Source organism: Miniopterus natalensis, chromosome 8, assembly GCF_054644295.1.
Source record: "Miniopterus natalensis isolate mMinNat1 chromosome 8, mMinNat1.hap1, whole genome shotgun sequence".
Taxonomy (NCBI): Eukaryota; Metazoa; Chordata; class Mammalia; order Chiroptera; family Miniopteridae; genus Miniopterus; species Miniopterus natalensis.
Genome location: NC_142088.1, coordinates 50,350,299 through 50,371,474, shown reverse-complemented (window position 1 = coordinate 50,371,474; position 21,176 = coordinate 50,350,299). Strand labels below are relative to the sequence as shown.

Here is a 21,176-nt window from a genome sequence, read left to right as displayed (position 1 = left end):
GATCCTAAAAACAAAAACCTAGATTATGACCATTTCAATCCTTTTTACAGTGAGGCTGCTGCACTTTCAATGTTTTAGTTTTTCCGTTTTAAAAATAATAATAAATAAATAGGCATGTAGCATGGCCCAGTGGGGTTCCTGTCTTGGAATCAGTTGGAAATTGAGTTCAGAGTGTGCATTGTTGCAGCTTTGAAGTGGTTTTAATGTGAAGTTTGGTGGGCAATTATGTTAGAAACACCAAGCCATTTTCAGCAGGCTTCCTACCTGCTGTGCAGCGGAACTGACTGAGCATATTATGTGGATTTCTTTAGCCTTGAAAACAACGCGTTCTGATTTTTAAAGCCCATGCTTTCGTTCCTCTTGAAAAAATTGTTATTCTACAGCAAGCTCTGGGTTTATCCACAAGACACTATTTGCCTTAGGAACTGCATTATGTTTTCATCTGATTTCTATTACACTTAGAATTAAAATATCTCTATGAGATATAAATTTCAAAATATACTATTGAAATAAAAAAAGATACAAAATGAGAGAGCATTTGTCTGGCCGGGCGTGGCTCAGCAGTTAAGCATTGACCTAGGATCCAGGAGATCACGGTTCGATTCCCAGTCAGGGCACATGCCCTGGTTGCGAGCTCGATCCCCAGTCGGGGGCGCGCAGGAGGCAGTCGATCAATGACTCTCTCATCATTGATGTTTCTATCTCTCCCTCTCTCTCTCCCTTCCTCTCTCTGAAATAAAGATATATATTTTTAAAAAGCATTCATGAAAAGGTTTTCAAAAATATATAACGGAAGGTAATGTGATATGTTAAGATGGTTAGAATAGAAATGTTAAGAATAGAAATCAGATGAAAACATAATGCAGTTCCTAAGGCAAATAGTGTCTTGTGGATAAACCCAGAGCTTGCTGTAGAATAACAATTTTTTCAATTTGGCAATTTGCAGAGGCTGTCCTGTAAATCGGGCTTCTGTCTCACCTTGGGAAGCATGCAGAGCCTGGCAGCCGGCGAGGCCACGTGTTCTCGCTGGTTAGCGTCTGGCTCTGACTCTGGCTGTGGCACTTCCTCTTCAGGATCCTTCCAGCGCCATCAGGGTTTGGGCGGCGGGGGGAGAAGAACCTCTCTAGGAGCTTTAGGGTGTGGGGTCTTTATTCATCTTGGAGCTTCGGGTACAGGATAAATGTCTGTGATTTTTGGATCCTAGAAAGGGAAGATGAAAGAGGCAGCCCAGAGGTACCAGTATGCCTTAAGGAAGTTCCCTCGAGAAGGATTCGGAGAGGACATGAGACCGTTCAATGAACTGAGAGTTTCCCTCTATCTCAATCTGTCTCGCTGCCGAAGAAAAACAAACGTAAGCTGTGCCCCTCATTCCAATCCTTTAGCAACAGACTGTTTTCACAGTGGTGAAGGCCAGCCCTCCCATAGACCAAATCAGGGGACCCTCTCTCTGATTCGTGTGCACATTTCTGGGAACCTGGCATATGGGAAGCTGCTTCTCTTGAATGACGGACATTTGATCGCTCTCACGACCCACCTCTCAAGATGCTGAGAGAGGGCACTTGGTTATAGTTTCCTCTGCTTCAGTGCAAACTGCTCCTCCCCTCCCCCCTCCCCAACTGTATGGTGCCAGCAGTGTCATGAAGGGCCCATCCCCAGATTCAAAAGGAAAGGACATGGTAAAGTTCAACTCAGATGTGTTACAGTCTGCCTGGGGCTTATTATGTTTGCTTAGAAGTTGTGCCAGTAACTTTAATTTGTAATAAGTAGCAGCTAACTCAGTTAATTTGTAACTAACAACTAGTAGATTTGTTTCAGTACTTCTCTCTCCGACCTTTCTTTTTTTTAAACTTCATCCTGCCACCACCAAATCTATTGGCCTGCCTGCTTCTGTGCCCGTGTGTTCTGCCTTCGGTCCTGTTAGTGTGGATGACGTGCCTGCGCCCCCCTCGGAGGCTGACCCTCCCATGGGTGCTGGGTCCCATCTGCTCCAGCCTTCTGGTGCACTGCTTCTACCACTATTCTCCTCTCTCCAGAATCATCTGTTTCTGCGTCTCTGCTGGGTTCTTAAGAATATTAATATACTTTATCTCCTAACTTTAAAACTAAACAGAAAAACAAACTTGCCTTGCCTTTCATCTCTCTCCAGTTATGTCCCAATTCTCTGTTAACCTTTAGAGCAAAACTCCTGTTAAAGTTGCCTATAATCATGTTTCAATGCTTCTTTTGACTCATGTATTTAAATATTGACACCAGGACTTTGGCATGGCAGAAGAATTTGCTTCCAAGGCTCTCGAGCTGAAACCAAAGTCCTATGAAGCCTTTTATGCCAGGGCAAGAGCGAAGAGAAACAGCAGGTACTGTCTGGGGTTAGATGTGTGACTAGAGAAGCCACCTTGTGCCTCTGTCGTATCAAAGCTGCTGGTTGACTCTGGGGCTTCTGACTCATAAGCAGCCCTCAGGTGCCTCTCATTCCTTTTAATATTAAACTGGTAACTTCCAAGAGGCCCGGTTGTGGATGTTACTAGCAATGGCTAGATGTTTATTTCTCTTGACACCTGAATAACTTCCTCCCCTCCAACCCAGCTGACACTTACTGCAACATGAATTTCCTAGATTAGTCATACTATCAGTGAAGCTGCCAACTAGAGACATTAAGTGGAGGTGGTGGGGAAAAGGGAGGAGTCATATAGGACTTTTGAGTTAGAGGTGGGCCTGGTGAAAGGGGAGGGTGAAGATCACTTTACGAGGGTTCTGACACCCCCCAATTTATGTCTGTTCTCATTCCCAGCCCAGTGGTCTTTATTAGAGACACAGGGCGCTTGAGTCGCACAGATCTGGGTTGGAAGTCAGCAATCCCACGTAGCTGAGTAACGCTGAGCTAGTTACATGGGTCCTGTCCACCAGTGAGTGTTCAGCCCTCACTCGGCTCCCTTCTCTTTCCTGTCAGCAGAGCTGTTTCATGAACCGTTGCATTCAGAGCGTGTGTTTACGTGGCTTGTGATTTTATCTTCTCTCTCCACATGCAGGCAGTTTGCGGCCGCTCTAGCTGACCTGCGAGAGGCGGTGAAACTCTGTCCCACCAACCAGGAGATCAGGAGGCTCCTGGCCCGCGTAGAAGAGGAATGCAAGCAGCTCCAGAGGAGCCAGCAGCAGAAACAGCAGTGCCCGCCCCCGGCCCCCGCCAATGACTCGGATAATGAGGAGGAAGCCCCAACCCCTGGACTGGATGACCAGTTGCATCTGGAGGAGGCGGAAGAAGAGGAAACTTCTCCACAGGAAGAATCCATTTCCCTGACTCCCAGGCCCCAGCCACCTGTCCCCTCCCCATATATCCGGAGCCTTCAAGAAGGGTTGCAGTCCAAAATAAGGCCAGTCTCTCCACAGAGCAGGCCAGGAGCCCCCCAGCCCCCGAGGGAGCCCGTAATGCAGCCGGGGTTGATTATGCAGCCCACCAAGCAGGCCCAGATCGTGAAGACCAGCCAACATCTGGGTTCCGGACAGGCTGGCATGAGGAACGGTGGCACAAAACTGCAGGTCTCGTCTCCGAATCCTCCCCCGAGCCCTATGCCGGGTAGGATCACTGTAGCTCCCGCTGGCAGCAGAAACCAGCATCCGGAGAGAGCAGGCACCTTCTCTGGGGGGGCGAGTTCCGGCCGGTTTGGAGAGCGGCTGGGCCAGGGCCACAGCGTCCAGCCGCAGCACAGTGAGAGTGGCACTGCATACCCTCTACCAAGCAAGATCAAAAGTGCAGAGCGGCTTCTGTCTCACGCCTCCATGGCCGTGGATGTGGCCCCTCTAAACCAAGGTGGGCCCGCGAGCTGCAGTGACATGCGACACCCAGCTTCCCTCACCAGCTCGGGCTCTTCTGGTTCTCCCTCCAGCAGCATAAAGATGTCCAGTTCAACCAGTAGTTTGACTTCAAACAGCAGTTTTTCAGATGGCTTCAAGGGCCAGGGACCAGATGCTCGAGTCAAAGACAAGGCTGTTAGCCAGGGTCAGAGCGGCACAGCCGAGCACAGGCCACGCAATACCCCGTTCATGGGCATCATGGATAAGACTGCGAGGTTTCAGCAGCAGAGCAATCCTCCCGGCCGCGCCTGGCACACTGCGGTGCCGGAGGGGCTACTGACAAACGCATCTTCTGCAGCTGGCCTGCAGTCCTCGAACTCGGAGAAGCCCTCTCTCAAACAAGCAGCAGGATACAACAGCCAAGCCAAAACCTGCTCCGTGTCTACCCTGGGGGGCGGTGTGCACAATGGGGCGCAGGTGAAGGAGCTAGAAGAAAGGAAGTGCCAAATGCCAGCCCACTGTCAAGATACCAGGAGTACCAAGACTGTCTCTCATCTGTATCAGGAAAGCATCTCGAAACAGCAGCCTCACATCAGTAACGAAGCCCACAGGAGTCACCTTCCTTCAGCAAAACCAAAGCGATCGTTCATAGAGTCCAATGTGTGAGCCGAGGAGAGACCCGCTGGTAGAATTTGAAAAACAATGTGTTGGCTCTTGCTAATTAAATGTTTTTTTATGAGGAAAATTACTTTTTAGCCATGTATTTTTTCTTTTTTTCCTTGGGGGTGGATCATATTTATTTAAAATACAGAATACCGTTTCCTTGATAAATACCAGAAGTCACCATAAATAAGAATGCTAACCAGAATTGAAAACTACAATTAGTTATGCCTGTTACATTAAAAATTTTAAGACAGCCAAGAAGACATTAACTCGTGCTTTTCTCCTGTGAAATTGCTTGGTTTTTATCACTTTTCTCCTAGCCTTAGCTATGTGATAAAAAATCATATTTCTTAGAGAATATAAATGTTTAGTCCTTTGCTATGTGGTAAAATCACATAAATGTCTAGTGATAGGTTTAACTCTTGACTAAACAGCCAGGTGATGTATTCTGGAAAAGATAGAATTTTCAAGTTACAGTTCCATTGAGTCAAATTCCAATTTATTTATACACACACACATATATATAATTAAGACCCCAGTGATTTCTAGATGAGTATGTGTGACTATAAATGTTATAGAGCTTATTTTTTTAAGGAAAGTATGACAACAGCCAAGTCTTGTTCCTTCATAGCAGTTCCCTGAAGAAGATGAAGCACTTACTTTCAGTGTTATGGTTCTCATTAATCGTATTTCTGTAGCACCTTTTATGGAGCTATATTCCCATTTCAAGGTGTTTCAATATTTGGAAACAGTGTAAGCCATTTGGAATCATGATTGGTGGTCAAGTTGGATTTGGGCTAGAATACTAAGAATATATAGCATTCCCGGTGACACGTAAATTAGCTTTCAATTGGTTCCCCAACTGCTTTTAACAGTCATAGCACTCCTGGAACAAGCCTTACAAGGTCCTTGAAGGACAATATTTAATTTGGATTCCTAAGGTCTAGTTCATTAGTTGCTTTTGTTTTATTATACAATCATTACTTTATAGTCACATGTTGTACATATTAAATAGCCAAGTGTATTCAGACTTGTAAATATAACTATTTCAAGTAGTTAACCTTAAAAGAAAAAAAGTCATATATTTGCATGTTCTTTGTAAACGTCATCCATGCTGGTTATTGCACTGAACACTATAATATTATGGCATGTTAACAGTGTACCAGTAACGGCACTTTATTTCCTTTATATGAACACCTTTGAGGTGCTACTTAAGTTCAGACTGATGTATTATTCATTTGTAAAGATAAGGTACAGGAATGAACCTTGGCTTAAAGGTATTTTTATATGAAAATGGTGTGCTATTGAAGGATGTTGAAATGCTAGTTTGAGAGAGAGGTGGGAGTGTGTTTTATATGTTGGGATGTGAAATCTATTTTCTAGAATTGGGGAAAAGGAACCTCTATATTTACAGAATGTTTTAAAATTAACTCGTTGTAATGAAGTTCCTGTGAGCGTCATTGTGATTTTGTACGAATAGAAATCTGGTGTGATTCTTCAACATTTGTTCCTGTTGTATTTTGTATGACTTTGTCATTTTTTTATAGGCTTTTCATGAGTTCTGCTTTAACTACTATGGCTTATTTATTGTTCTCTTTAATATTTGTGAGTTTTACTCTTTTGTTATGTAGTTTTGTTTCTGCACAACTACTGTACTTTTCCACACGGAATAAAGACTATTAATAGAATTTGTTTTGTATTAAATGAAACCATGACTAAGTAGAGAATGCCTTGATGACAGCTGTCTGCCTTGCTTTAATTCTGGGTGATCTTACCCTAAAGAAAATAGTGAAAAGCCTGATTTTATAGTAATACACCAAATGAATATTTTTTCATTTAGTCATAATTTTTAAACAAGAGTGACAACTTCTGGAAATCCCAAAACATTCAAGGGTCAAAGTCTTTTTGCCTGAAATAGGGGAGAAAGCACAGAGAGCATTCTATAATTTTCTCATCTGTTTTTGGTGTATGTTTTTACTGGCAACAGGATAGCTTTCTTTAACTCTCAAACATTTTGGCAACACAAGGAACACTATCAGTATGAAAGTTTGTTCTTCACATTTGTATTTTTCTGTTAAAAGTGTATATTTGTCTTTATACCTACATATTTCAGCTTCAAAGTAGTTTGAATGAGAGTGAACATTAAACTGTGTTGTACTGTAATAAAATCCTGACTTGGATCTTAAGCCTAAGCATTCTCTGTACTACTGCAGGCTATTGTGTGGTTACTGTTATTACTAACAAGGCTAAGGGTAGTATTTTAAGTCCTTCTTCACAGGTATATATTTAAACTAAAGGTTAAAAACCACCTGGGTGGGAGGGCAAAGTGTTTTTGGCTAATAAGATAATTGTTGTTGGGTGACTTTTCCTGTGAAGCTGCTAGTGTGACCACTAGTGGAATTTATTACATACACATTATGATTTTGATATATTCTTAGGAAAGATAAGATTCTTGGTTCAGTCGTGCCAAGAAGTCAAGTCTCCTGGGGAGGCTACTGGCCAGTCCCAAGGAGCAGGTGTCTGCTGCTCCCTGTGGTCCTGAGCAGATGGAGGGGCCTGGAGAGTGCAGCAGAGGGTTTGTGTGGTGTCCCTTCCTGTGGGCAGTTTCGGATTTGGTTTAGTTTTTTGTGTGTTTGTGGGGAGGGGGAGCTGTTTGGCTTTGGTTTATTTGTAAGTACTTCATTTGGTAAATTATTGCCATCTTAGTCTGTAGCCAGTTTAACAGGAAACTGTCCTGGTGAAATGTAGAAAAGATAATCACCTCTAACAGTTAAAAAATAACCAACCTTTTATTTTTCTGTAAATGATGATTTTTAGAAATTTTTATGTAAAACCAAATAGCCTCCTTTGGAAAATAAGTCTATCACTTTATCAAAACAAAAGATACCGGGTCCAATGGTGGGCTCTATCAGTTAAAGTTGAATTACGTTAGCATCCTTTCTCTAGAGAGTACAATAGCAAAACACCTTTTAGAACCTTTTTGTCCTTATAAGAAAAAAAACACTTCTATAATCATAGACTGTGAAACCTAGCTATGACACGAAGTAAAATCCAACAATACATATTAGGATGACAGAAATTGTACAAAGCAATTAGAAAAGGCATTTGGAGATTTCGGTGGTAGCTAGGCTTCCCACCTTTCTGTGAACACAGGGCTTATTAGCTTTAAGTTTAAAAAACATAGGAAAAGACTGACTAAATATATAAGGTAATTACACTTTTCCCCTTTGATTTCAAAGTTTTCAAATTTTTGAACAATTACAGCAAGGGTTTTGGGGGTAAACACACAGATTCTGGGTCCCTGCCTGCCCTTCAGTTTGATTCTAACAAGTGTTCCCGCTAAGGGCTTCCATTCTGGTGAACGACTTCTGACAGGTATGTAAAGGCAATGCAACCACAACTTCCTGAACTTGAAGTTTTCTTCTAAGTGGACACTCAGTGTTGTATTAAATATTCTATTGTGTAAAAATGTATAGTCCCCCTAGCTTGGAATATTATGTGGGAACTTCAAGAATTCTACATCCAAAAAAAAAAAAAAGGCTAATCTGCCACTTTATATATTTCAGCAAAGTTAACTTGATATTCATGATAATTTATTACACTGAACTTGTACAGTGGTTTTGGACAATGGAGAAAATTACCACCTTGAAAATCTAGAATCCAACAGAATTGCTCATTATTTAGTCATAAACAAACTACAATTATTTTGCTACAAATTATCTTTAGAAAAGGATTCCAAAGTGTTATCAAATGAATGACTATTAACTACGATTTAAATATGTTATATTCTAGATTATTCCAATCTTTGATTGGAATGGGATATGACCTATATCTAATAAAATTGAACGTTGCAGTTTAAAGTCAGTAAAACTTCATTTCTCTAGAGGTTAAGATTGTTTTTTCACTGGTAAAAAAAGGCTTTTGTAAAAATAAAGAGGTTAGAATGAAATATAGATACTAATTATTTTTATAGGTAATTAAATTTAAGAAGTTTACCTTCTCCTTCCATTTTGCTTTTAATAATGTTCCAATAGTATTTACCTTTAAATCATTCAAATGAGATCAATGATAAAATGTAAATAATACAAAATAATACAAATTTTATTTTTGATGAGTCTCTAGCCATCGATTGATGGCCATTTTCAGAGTCCTATTTGGTGTAAGTACCACTGAAGGAAGAGTAAGATTTGTCATGGGACTTGTTCGCTTATTTTTGCTTATCCAATTTTCCATTGCTTCCTTTTCATACGAATAGCCATCTGAAAAAAAAAAGAAACATACACAAATTACTTGCAATGTAGAAAAAGGAAGTTAGGATTACTAAAATGAGTTGGGTACAAAAACTCCATTTTCAAGGTCTTTATTGTGATTTAAGTGGTATTACTGTCAAAATACTTCTGCAACAGTACCCTAAATTCTACCACTTAAGATACATTAAGATTGCATAAGTTGCTTTGAACAGTGTCCATATTTTACTGATTCTTTTTCGACACTACAACTGAAAACCCTGTCAAAATTTCAGATGTATCAGAAAGGAAAGAAGAGGAGCCAGGTAGAGGGGTACCGAAGATACATTAGAACAAATGCCAAGTCCCGCTAAGGACTTGAAAGTAAAGGTAATTGTGATGCAAAAATAAAAATTTACTGGCTAAAAATTTTAATACCATGTGCTTGCAAATTTCTTTGCCTTTTGCACATGTGAAGATTGGAGTTTTGCTAACCCTTTTATACTGGTAGCTCTTTCCTCTTAAACTGAAAATGTTAGTTCCTTATTACATATACACATTAACCTCTTCACTTTAATCTACAATGCATACAACTGTCCCAGACAATGCCTATTTATTACTAGAAGAGATCCACTAGAGTTGTGTACTTGCAAAGCTGAAAATCATGTGGAGGAAACTTGTTTGGTTCCACTGCCAGCGTGACAGTTTGGCCGACGTGCCTCCCGTTTCCTCCTCTCCTCCCAGTTTTTGAAGATCGGTTTCCATGCCTCTAACTCTGTGCGCTTAAGTGGTTTCAAAGTGAAAACTATGAAATGAGGTATATTCAGAGTCTATTCTATCTGTCCAACCCACGTACCCTCTCTTCCCCTATGGGTGACCACGGACATTAGTTTTTCATTTATCCTTTTTGAAAATATAAGCAAATGTGTGTGTACACACAGTACATACGCAATCGTACATAAAAGCTAACATGCTGTGTACTACTATGTACCTGGTTTGGTTTTTATTTTTTTAACTTTATTGTTGAGAGTATTACTGGTGTCCCATTTCCCCCCCAACTGACCCCTTCCACCTCGCTCCCACCCCTCCCCAGGCCTTCACCCTGTTATGTGTCCACGGGTTATGCATATATGCATATAACTACTTTGGTTAATCTCCTCCCACCCTCCACCCCCCTTCCCTCTGAAATATGACCATCTGTTGCATGCGTCAGTGTCTCTGGATCTATTTAGTTCATTAGCTGCTTCTTAAAGAAGACCCTTCAACATTTCATGTAGTGCTGGTCTGGTGGTGATGAACTCCTTTATCTTTTCCTTGTGTGAGAAGCTCGCTATCTGACCTTCAATTCCTAATGATACCTTTGCTGGGTAGAGCAGTCTTGGTTGTAGTTTCATGTTTTTCACCACTTTGAATATTTCTTGCCACTCCCTTCTGGCCTGCAAAGTTTCTGTTGAGAAATCAGTTGACAGTCGTATGGGTGCTCCCTTGTAGGTAACTGCTTTTCTCTTGCTGCTTGTAAAAGTCTTTGTCTTTAACCTTTGGCATTTTAATTATGATGTGTCTTGCTATGGGCCTCTTTGGATTCCTCTTGTTTGGGACTCTCTGTGCTTCCTGGACTTGTAAGTCTATTTCTTTCCCCAGGTAGGGGAAGTTTTCTGTAATTGTTTTTTTTCAAATAGGTTTTCAATTTCTTGCTCTCTTCTCCTCCTGGCACCCCAATAATACGAATGTTGGGCCGCCTGAAGTTGTCCCAGAGGCTCCTCATACTATCTTCATATTTCTGGATTTTTTTCTTTTTGCTATTCTGGTGGGTGTTTTTTGTTTCCTCATGTTCCAAATTGCTGATTTGATTCTCAGCGTCCTCTACTCTACTGTTGATTCCCTGTAAATTCTTCATTTCAGTTCCTGTAGCCTTCATTTCAAATTGGTCCTTTATTATGTCATCGATGGTCTCAGTTGTTTTCGTAATACTCTAATATGCTTGAGCATCCTTATAACCATAATTCTGAACTCTGTATCTAGTAACTTGCTCGGTTCTATTTCATTTAGTTCCTTTCCTGGAGATTTCTTTTCTTTCCCTTGTGACATGTTTCTTTGCCTCCACATTTTGGCTGCTTCCAGGTGTTTGTTTCTATGTATTAGGTAGAGCTGCTATGGAATTTGTAGAGTGGCTTTGTGTAGTAGGTGTCCTGTAGGGTCCAGTGGCTCAGCCTCCCCAGTCACCTGAGCTGGGCCTTCTAGGTGCTCCCCTGTGTGGGCTGTGTGCTCTGTCCTGTTATAGTTCAGCCTCGGTTGCTATTGGCGTCACTGGGAGAAATTGACCCCCAGGCCAATCGGCTGTGAGCAACTACAGCCAAAGAGCTGCTGTGCTGGAGACACCCCTATGGAGCAGGATTTACTTCAGTGGAGCTTTGGTGTTCACGAAGTGCGCCCCTTGAGTGTGTCACTCGTGGATGTGGAAGGGTTGTAATCCAGCGTGGCGGAGTCTGACAACCACCTCTCACCCGGATTGCAGGCAGGTTAGTTCCTCCCCAAGTGTCCCAAGTTCCTTTCAAACTGCTGCCCGGCGTTGGGGCTCAGAGGGAGCGCATCTGAGTCCGTGTGGGGGCCCCTTAGGAGGAGCTGCCTGGGACTCCTGCAGCCTGTGCGACCCTCAGCCACAGTCCCCACTGGTTTCACAGCCCGAAGGTGTGGGGACTTCTCTTCCCAGCCCTGGAGCCCTGGACTGGGAGCCTGATGTGGGACTGGGACCCCTCACTCCTCCGGGAAACCTCCGCAGCAGAGATTCCCTCCTGTGGCAACTGGGTATGGGACTGTCTCCGCCCCTCCTACCAGTCTCGTTGCTCCTTCAGCTCCCTATTGTAGGGCTTCTGTGCAGCCGGATTTCAGGAGGCTCTGAGTGATGGTGGTTCTGTATTTTAGTTGTAATTTTGATGTGACTGTGGGACGCAGCAGGTGCAGCTGCTACCTCGGCTGCCATCTTGTTTCCTCCCTGGTGGTTTTTTTTACTTAACTGTACCTTGTTATTTCTTCCCTACTCTACGGATGTATTGATGGACATCTGGGTTGTTTCGAATCTTTGCCTTTTACAAACAGTGCTGCAATGAACATTCTTATCATTTTGGGGGAAATTCCAGAAATAGAACTGCTCCATCAAAGGGTCAACATGTATAATTTTGCTACATATGCCAATACTTCCATAGGAATTCTACCTTTATTCTTTTCCTACTAATAATGGTGAAGCTCTGGGGAAAGGGAATTTTCATCAAGAGAATAAGTTGTCAAACTGGATTTTTACCAATCTCTCTTGTGCAACGGTATAGTGTATCAGGTAGTTTCAATTTATTTTATTCTGTGGGAAATAGAACATTTTTCATATGTTTAAGAACCATTTGCTTTTCATAGTTCTATGAACCGATTACTATATTTGGCCCATTTTTCTGTTAGGTTGCCCTTAATTTAGGAAGATTTACTTTTTAAATTGAGATATAATTGACACATAACATTAGTTTCAGGTATACAACATGATTTTATATATATTGCAAAATGATCACAACAGGCCTAGTAAACATCCATCATCACACACAGTTGCAAATTTTTTTTCTTGTCATGAGAAACTTTTAAGACCCATTCTCAGCAACTTTCTAATGTACAATACAGTGTTATTAACTATAGTAAACATGCTGTATATTACATCTCCAGGACATACTGATTTTATAACTGGAAGTTTGTACCTTTTGACTATCTTCACCCACTCCCCCACCCACTCCACCCCCACCTCTAGCAACCACTAATCTGTTCTATGAGTTTGGTGTTTTGTTTTAGATTCTACATATAAATGAGATTATATGGTTCTTGTCTTTCTCTGACTTACTTTACTTAGCAAAATGCCCTCAAGGTCCATCCATGATAACAAATGTCAGGATCTCCTTTTTCATGATGTGTTACATTTTTTTTAACATTCATGGACACTTAGGTTGTTTACATGCCTTGGCTATTATAATGTTACAATGTCAGGGGTGCAGATGTCTTTTCAAGTTAGTGACTTTATTTCCTTCAAATAAATACCCAGAGGTAGAACTTCTGAATCATATGGTAATTCTATTTTTAATTCTTTGAGGAACAGCCATACTATTTCTCATAGTGGTTGCACCAGTTTACCTTACCACCAACAATGTACAAGGGTTCTCTTTTCTCCACAACTTCACCACCATTTACCTCTTTTCTTTTTGATAACAGCCATTTCTGACAGGTGTGAAGTGATAGCTCATTGTGGTTTTGATTTACATTTCCCTGATTAGTGATGTTGAACACCTTTGTATGCACCTGTTGGCCATCTGTATGTCTTTGAAAAGTCGATTCAGATCCTCTGTCCATTTTTTAATGGGATTGTTTGTGAGTTTGTTTTTTGCTATTGTGTGGTATGAGTTCTTTATGTATTTTGGATATTAACCCTTATCAGATATGTTATTTGCAAATATTTTCTCCCACTCTGTAGGTTGCCTTTTCATTTGTGGTAATGTGTATCACACCGATTCATGAGTGTTGAAACATGCTTACATCCCTGAAATAAACCCTGCTAGATCATGGCATATGATCCTTTTAATGCACTGAATTTGCTTTGCCAATATTTTGAGAATTTTTCCATCTATGTTTATCAGGGATGTTGGCCTGTAACTTTTTTTCTTGTCGTGTCCTTGTCTGCCAGCATGACCCAGATAACAAAACCCATGTAAAATGGGTTTGGATAAGACCCCTTCTTTCTGTTTTATGAAAAGGTTTGCAAAGGACTAGTTAGTATTAATTCTTCTTTAAATCTGTGAAATATTAACACTTCATCTGTCTTTTTTTATTGATTTGAGGGAAAGAACGAGAAAGAAACATCACAACCCGGGCATATGCCCTGACTAGGAATGGAACTGCGATCTCCTGGATCACAGGTCCATACTCAACCGCTGGGCTGCTTGTGGATTTTGCGTCCAGGTCAGAAAGCGTCCCCGTGTCCAGGCTATTGAGGACTTTGCCCGCACTTTCGCGTGTGGGCCTCTGAGCCATCTGGAATTGACCCGAGATGCTCAGTACAGAAGATGAAGCCAGCTTGTCCCCCGTACGGGTGCTGAGCGGTAAGAACGCCACTTGTTTAAATTATTTTCCCCACCGATTTAAAATGCCATTTACGTCATTCACTAAATTTCCAAATGCCCTTGGATCAATTTCTGCATTTTAAAAAATTATTTTCCATTGGTCTATTCACGTGCCGATTGCACAGTGTTATTTAGAGGCTTTATTTACAGCATGTTCCCACATCTGGTACTGGTCGTGCTAGTGACAGTTCTCCTCATTCTTTTCCTTCCCTAGGTTATGTGTTGTGCTCTTTCCAATGGAACCTAATAATCACCTTGTGAATCTCCAGGGAGAAACCTCAGAGTCTTTCCTATCACCGAGTTATGCTTTCCATTTGTTTTAAGTATACTTTACAGGGATGTTTTATAGTTTTGTTATGTCTGGTAAGTTTTGCTTTTGTCTTTGTAAATTAAGTCCTCTGTTAAACCCTTTAACTGCTTTGTGTTTACACGTATCAAGGGTATTTATTCCTCTTTGATTTAACTTGCTGATTAACCCTATTAACCTACTGCCTCTCAGCTACAAACTCCCATTTCTTTTTTGCCAGCTGGCTCCTCTCAGCGTTGTAGCTGGCAATGGCCCTTCAACCTGGCAGGAGTAGTTGGTTACACTCTCCAGATTTATTTCCTTGCTTGTCAGTACTGCCCAAATTTGTCTTCTTTCCCCCTTCTAGCACCAGTTGGGTAGCTCCCCTTTCTTAGAGGCCTGGGTCTGAGAGACCCATGTGAGCCTCTGATAACCTCAACTTCCTTTTGTTCCCTGAGTCCTAGAGATGGTAGATGCTTCCTGCAGATACTCAACTGCCTTTTGCTTTTGTTTAAGATGTAATTCGCATACTATAAAATCCACCACTCTGAGTATGCAATTCAGTGGTTCTTAGTATAACCATCACCACTATCTAATTTTGGAACATTTTCATCACTCCGTAAATAAACCCTGCACCCATTAGTAGTCACTCCCTTGGCAATGACTAATCTATTTTGTCTCTGGATATTTCCTATAAACAGAATCATACAATATGTGGTCTATGGTTTCTGGCATCTTTCACTTAGCATAATAATGTTTTTAAGGTTCATCCATGTTACATCTGTAAGTATTTGTTCCTTTTTATGGCTGACTAATATTCCATTAAATGGATATATACCACATTTTATTTATTCATCCAGTGATGGGACATTTGGGTTATTTCCAGTTTTTGGCTATTACCAATAAGGCTACTATGAACATTCATGTACAAGCTATTATAGCAACATATTTTCAATTCTCTTGGATATACAGCTAGGAATACAATTTCTGGATCACATGGTAACTGTCTAACTTTTTGAGGAACTGCCAAACTGTGTGCAACAGCACCATTTTACCTTCTCACCAGCAATATTTCAGCACATACTAAACAACACGTTATTTTCTATCTTCTTTATTCTAGTCATCCTAGCATAAAGTGGTATCTCACTGTGGTTTTGATTTTCATTTCATCTTTTCTAACGCTTACTGGCCACTAGTATACCTCTCTGGAGAAAAGTCTATTCAAATCTCTTGCCTACTTTTAATTGGGTTACTTGTCTTACTGTTGAGTTGTAAAACTGGTTTAATTAGGAAAATATACAGCAAATCCTCGAGTACTGTAGTTCTGTTTAACATCCTTTAGTTATAATGTTGATGAGATGGTGTCAGAACTTTAATGCCTATAGTAAAATAGGTTCTGTGTCCTTAAGCAAAACAACATAAAACCAATCAGCAACAAGGACTTGCTGGACTTAATTTTATAAAAAGCTGAGCATAATGAACCTCAATTCTACAGAATACAATCACACTGGCCTATTACTGATAAATGATGTGTGTGTCAATATTACTGTGAAATAGTGTGAGTTCAATGAGAGCTAATTCACTTGCCACTAGGCTAGATAAATCAGATAATAGCAGGGCACAGGTTTATTATTAATCTCTTGGTTGTTATTGTGTTATTTTTCATGGTGGTTTTTGGTGCTTTAATATGATTATGAATGTCCCCTATGTGTTCAAATAGGTGTATTTTCTACTTTGGACAGAGAGGTATAATCAAGTCTATCCATAATTACGCTTTCTCCTCACATCATCTGTAGTTTGAGTTTGGGACTGCATAGCTAGTGATGGTTATCCTCACTGAGAATCGTGGTCTTCAGTACTATATAGCATCCTGTTCCTTTTTAAATTTGGGGGATGTCTTCATTCTACAAGTATGTAACCCCTTCTTTAGTTGTTTTATTTTGCCTGTCTTTATTTCTCACCTTTCCGAATCCTTGTTTTAGCTTGAGCTTTGTAAGCTAATAACTCTTGTCACTCTAGGAATGAGTTAAGACAAATTATTTACCAGTGTATTTGATAATATTATAGTAGGAGCTGGTTTCATCTATTTCAATGCTTAAGGAAGTTTGTGTTTTTGATCTACTAGTTATGTTTACACTAATATTCTTGGTGTCTTCATTCATAACCATATTATTAGTTACATTGTTTTTTTACTATAAGTACTATTCAAAGTAGCTAGTAGTCTTTTTCTCTCCCTCAGCAACTAAATTTCAAATAGCCTTTTACTTAGGCTTATTAAATTTTTCACATTCTCTCAATTTCATGGTGAGAGCATATTATCATCACATAGTATTTTGTCACCTTTAATTGAATTCCCTTAAGTGAATAACTTTTCCTTGCCTGCTTCCAAGTTGTCAGGTAGCAGTGAATAAATGTCAACTCATTCACTCTATGAAAGTACAGGTTACATACTACAGGAAAGACAGTTACACTAGCCCTAGTTCACTTTAAAGTTTAATATCAGCTTTCCATGGTATTATAAAATAGTGATTCTTTGAAATAATCAGTTTTCTCCTGGTGGCAAATATATTCCCTAAAGCATTCGATAAACAGAAAGCAGGAGTTCTGAGTAGATCTACATTGCTAGTTATATTGTAAGGTTGGAAATAATTCTACCGAAGTGCATCCCAAAGCAGCAAGAGGGTTTATCAGAGATGCAAAGACCACTGCTCCCGCAGAGCCTTTCGCATATAAATGAAAGAGCAGTGACACATTATAATAACTAAAAACAATGGATACTCGAAGTTTACTGCAACTAGAGTTAGCTTATTTGCAATCAAACTTGTCACCATGGGAAAAACTGGCAATTTTGTACACTATATATTTTCATTACATTCAGTATTAACTAGGTTTGCTTGTTTTCACTACCTTTTAAATTTTCCATCCACACAGTAGCATCTGAGTCTTGCTATAAACCAAGATCGGTACCAGATAGTTCTAGGGCAGTATTTAGTAAGCTCCATTCACAGTTTTATTTCAAAAATCAGTTTAATATGCTCAGATGAATGGATTCTGGTAAAATAAGGTTAGCTATTATTTAGAAGATATTTTCATTCCTTAGACTTCCATTCCTGGAAGATTAAGTGAACCCAAAATTTCTTACGTTATACATAGGGTGACTAGAAGAAGCATCTTTTTACATAGATTTGAAGCTTCCAGGTTCAAAAGGCTTCATCCTAGTTCAAGTGAAAAATATCTCTATTCAAGAAAAAAGCCCATGTGTGGTCCTGGGAAGTGGACAAAGCAAGCCCTGCGCCTCTCTAGAGCTGCTAGAATTCCACAAGTAATACTCCACTGAAGAAAAGCACACAGAGACAACATGCAGGATTAGGATCCCACAAATGTCAGAAAATAGATACAACCTGTGAGTATTTCTAAAATAATGAACAGTATACTATGAAAGAAATATTTAATACTCATACAGTTACCTATATAAACTCATTAATCTGCACAGCCACCTTATGAAGAAACGATGCATGGCGTGAACAACTTTTCAAGGTCACAACAAATAGGGAATGACAAAGTTGGGCTGTGTAACCCAAGCAGTTTGGCCAGAGTCAGTGCCCTTAATCTACATGCTAAATAGCATTAAGGCAATCAGAATAGATGGCTGGAAGGTAGGTCTGAGAAAATGACCTTGTAAGATAGGGTTAATTAGGTTTTTACAGTTTTGAAATGGTGAAAACTGATTTTTCTAAAAAGATTTAACATATTTAAATGTTCAGAACAGACTTGAATAAAAGACAAAAATAGATGAAATGCCTCACTAGTAGTTGTCGTTTCTGTTCCTCACTCCACCCTTGAATAAATTAAAATGTCAAGATTTCCTTTTGTAGCATAACAAAATGACTAAAATTTATCTGGAAGTCTAAATGGGCAAAAATTGGACAAGCCAATTTTTTAAAATAATGAAAGGTGAGCATAATTAAAACTAAAAGATGGATAAATTCTTAATGCTGATAGGCACTACCAACAGCGATATTTAAATAAGTGTACCTGCATATGCTATGAAGAGTTTTTCTACAGAGTTACTTGGAGAACTCTATCAACAGAGTTAAGAGTTAATTTATGGCACATTTATACCATGAAATACCATCCCAGTAGTTGAGAATGAAGTATATGTACTTCTGAATATTATCCGATACAATAAGAGCAATTTTTCAAAAGTGTGTCATATCCCATATGTTATAGGACAAATTATAAATGGATAAACAAATATCTGAAGGGATAAACCAGAATACAGAAGGGTCTCCCCCACTTCAAATTATATATATGTAATTTCTGTATAATTTATTTTTCACCAAGCACATGCTGAATTTCATAATTTAAAAGGATGAATGAATACAAATACTGCAAGAATGCTGAAATATATAGGCAGAAACAGGTCTTGCAGATTTTTCTGAGGCAGTTAATTTAATAAAGTGCACCCCTTCAAAACACGAGGGGAAAAATACCAAAATAAGGACACACGATCAGTTCAGGAGAAGAAAGAAAAATTGGAAACATGCCGGGAGGAATTATCCCAAGTGTATCAATCACAATATAAAGAAATCAGTTCAATTCTTTTAAAATTGAGGCCTTTTTAAATTAACTCATTCAATTTGTTTCCCACAGGAAACACCTCTAAAAGTAACACAGGAAGGCTAGAAAGACTCTTCCAGGATTATGCTAAGCGAAAAAAGTTTGTCCCAAACAGTTACTTACTGTATGATTCCATTCATATAATACTTTGACATGACGAACTTTCAGAAACGGAAGAGAAAAAAAGTCAACAGAAGGGGTCCTTGTGGTTTGGAACTGTTCTGTCTTGACTGGTGATTGATGCTCAAACCCCCAAAAGGACAAAATTGTGTGGAGCTTAATACATACACGTGAAACTGGGCAAAGTGTATCTCTCTGTTAGATGTGCATGTAAATCTATAATTGCTTCAATAAAAATAAATTGGTGGCACCACAAAAGTTGAGACACACTAAATATAAGGCTTTGGAGCAACTAGAATTCTTATAATGCTGGTGAAAGTGTAAATGGATTCAACCACTCTGAATAACTATGTATATCCACTATATGTTCACCAAAAAATATAAATAAAGGTTCAGGACAACAGTGACCATCAGCAGTAGAATGAATAAATAAATTGTAATATATTCACACATAAGAACTGACAAATTACTGCTTTGTGCAACAACAGGGACAAATCACACAAACATGCTTAATAAAAGAAGTTAGACCCAAAAGAGATTATAAAAAAATGTTTTATAATGTTAAAAGTCAGGATATTGATTACCCTTGGTGAAAGATTGTTGTATGAAAATTCAAGTTGCATACTTACAAATAAAAAGAGCCAAGCTTAAAACGAATGAGTCGAAATTCACAACAAAATACATTAAATGATGCCAACAAGAATATTTTAAGTTGATAAAAAATGCAGACCTCTAAGAGAACATTCACAAATCTAATTTGATGAACTAACCTATTAAAAGCTAGATATGAATTAATAAAAGTCCATGGTTAAAAATTCTCTTAACAAAGAAAACACATCATGATGACTTCACTGAGAAGTCCTATCAAACACTACAAGAAAACTACAGCCAATATCCCTTGTGAACACAGATGCAAATATTACATCAAATCCAGCATACAAACCCTAAAGGTTCCACACAACAAAACAGTTCTAACAAATTTAGCAAAGTTGCAGGGTACAAAATAAACATACAAAAATCACTTGTGGTTCTATACACTAATAAATTTATGAAGGGAATTAAGAAAATTCCATTTCTATAAATAAAGGAACAAAAGTAAAGATATCCCATGTTTATGGACTGGAAGACTTAATTAAAATTCCCATGCTACCCAAAGCATTACAGAGTCAATGCTATCCCTATCAAAATCCCAATGACTTTTTTGCAGAATATTCATTGTAAAATTCATATGGATTTGCAAAGGATCCTGAATAGCCACAACAAAGCTGGAAAACTCACATTTCCTGATTTCCAAAGTTATTACAAATTCAGAGTAATCAAAACAGTGTGGTACTGCCATAAAGGTAGACATGTAGACCAGTAGAATAGAGTCCAGAAATAAACCCTCACATATATAGTCTGTTTTCAACAAGGAAAGAACACTCTTCAACAAATGTGGAAAACTGGATATGCACATACAAAAGAATGAAGTTGGACCCTTACCTTATACCATATACAAAAATTAACTCAAAATGGATCAAAGACCTAAATTTAAGAATTAAAACAAACTCTTAAAAGACAAAATGGGGGTAATGCTTCATAACACTGGATTTGGTGATTTCTTGAATATGACGCCAAAAGTACAGGCAATGAAAATAACTTCAAAATTAAAATCTTTTTTATAACAAAAGTTATAACAGAGTGAAAAGGTAACCCATGGAAAGGGAGATATATTTACAAATCATGCATCTGATAAGGGATTGATATCCAGAACATATGAAGACCTATAACTCAACAAAGAAAACCAGACAAAAATGGGCAAAGGACTTCAAAAGATATTTCTCCAAAGAAGTTATACAAAAATGGCCAATAGCACATGATCATATGCTCAACATCCTAATCATTAGGGAAATGCAAATCAAAACCATAGTGAGACACCACTTCATACCCATTAAGATGGCTATCGTGAAAATAAAAACCAACATAACAAAGATTGGTGAGAATGTAGAAAAATTGGAACCCATCATGCATTGCCAGTGGTACTGTAAAATGGTGCAGGCACTGTGGCAAACACCATGATTCCTCAAAAAGTCAAATACAGAATTAATATATGACTTAATTCCACTTTTGGGTATATACCAAAAGAAGTAAAAGCATGGACTCAAGCAGATATTTGCACATCCATTTTCATAACAGCATCACTCAGGATAGCCAAAAGGTGGAAACAATCAAAATGTCCATGGCTGGATGATTGGATAAACTAAATGTAGCATATACATACAATGGAATATTAGTTGGCCTTAAAAGGAAAATTCTGACATATGCTACAATGTGGATGAACTTTGAAGG

At 39.1% G+C, this 21,176-nt stretch overlaps 2 protein-coding genes across 10 annotated transcripts in view; one reads left to right on the top strand and one right to left on the bottom strand.

Moving 5' to 3' along the window:
• Positions 1 to 6,140, top strand: part of TANC1 (tetratricopeptide repeat, ankyrin repeat and coiled-coil containing 1) — a 211,830-nt gene extending 205,690 nt beyond the window's left edge. For all 7 annotated transcript variants that reach the window (XM_087819835.1, XM_016215958.2, XM_016215222.2 and 4 more), the window contains 3 exons: positions 1,205 to 1,351; positions 2,254 to 2,354; positions 3,027 to 6,140. In XM_087819835.1, coding sequence (XP_087675961.1) covers positions 1,205 to 1,351; positions 2,254 to 2,354; positions 3,027 to 4,455 — 1,677 coding nt within the window. In that variant the 3' untranslated portion in view covers positions 4,456 to 6,140. The remainder of the gene's footprint in view (positions 1 to 1,204; positions 1,352 to 2,253; positions 2,355 to 3,026) is intronic.
• Positions 6,141 to 7,918: 1,778 nt separating this feature from the next.
• LOC107541990 (bromodomain adjacent to zinc finger domain protein 2B) overlaps positions 7,919 to 21,176 on the bottom strand; it is a 294,279-nt gene continuing 281,021 nt past the window's right edge. For all 3 annotated transcript variants that reach the window (XM_087819833.1, XM_016218463.2, XM_087819832.1), the window contains one exon: positions 7,919 to 8,711. In XM_087819833.1, the coding sequence (XP_087675959.1) occupies positions 8,554 to 8,711 (158 nt within the window). In that variant the 3' untranslated portion in view covers positions 7,919 to 8,553. The remainder of the gene's footprint in view (positions 8,712 to 21,176) is intronic.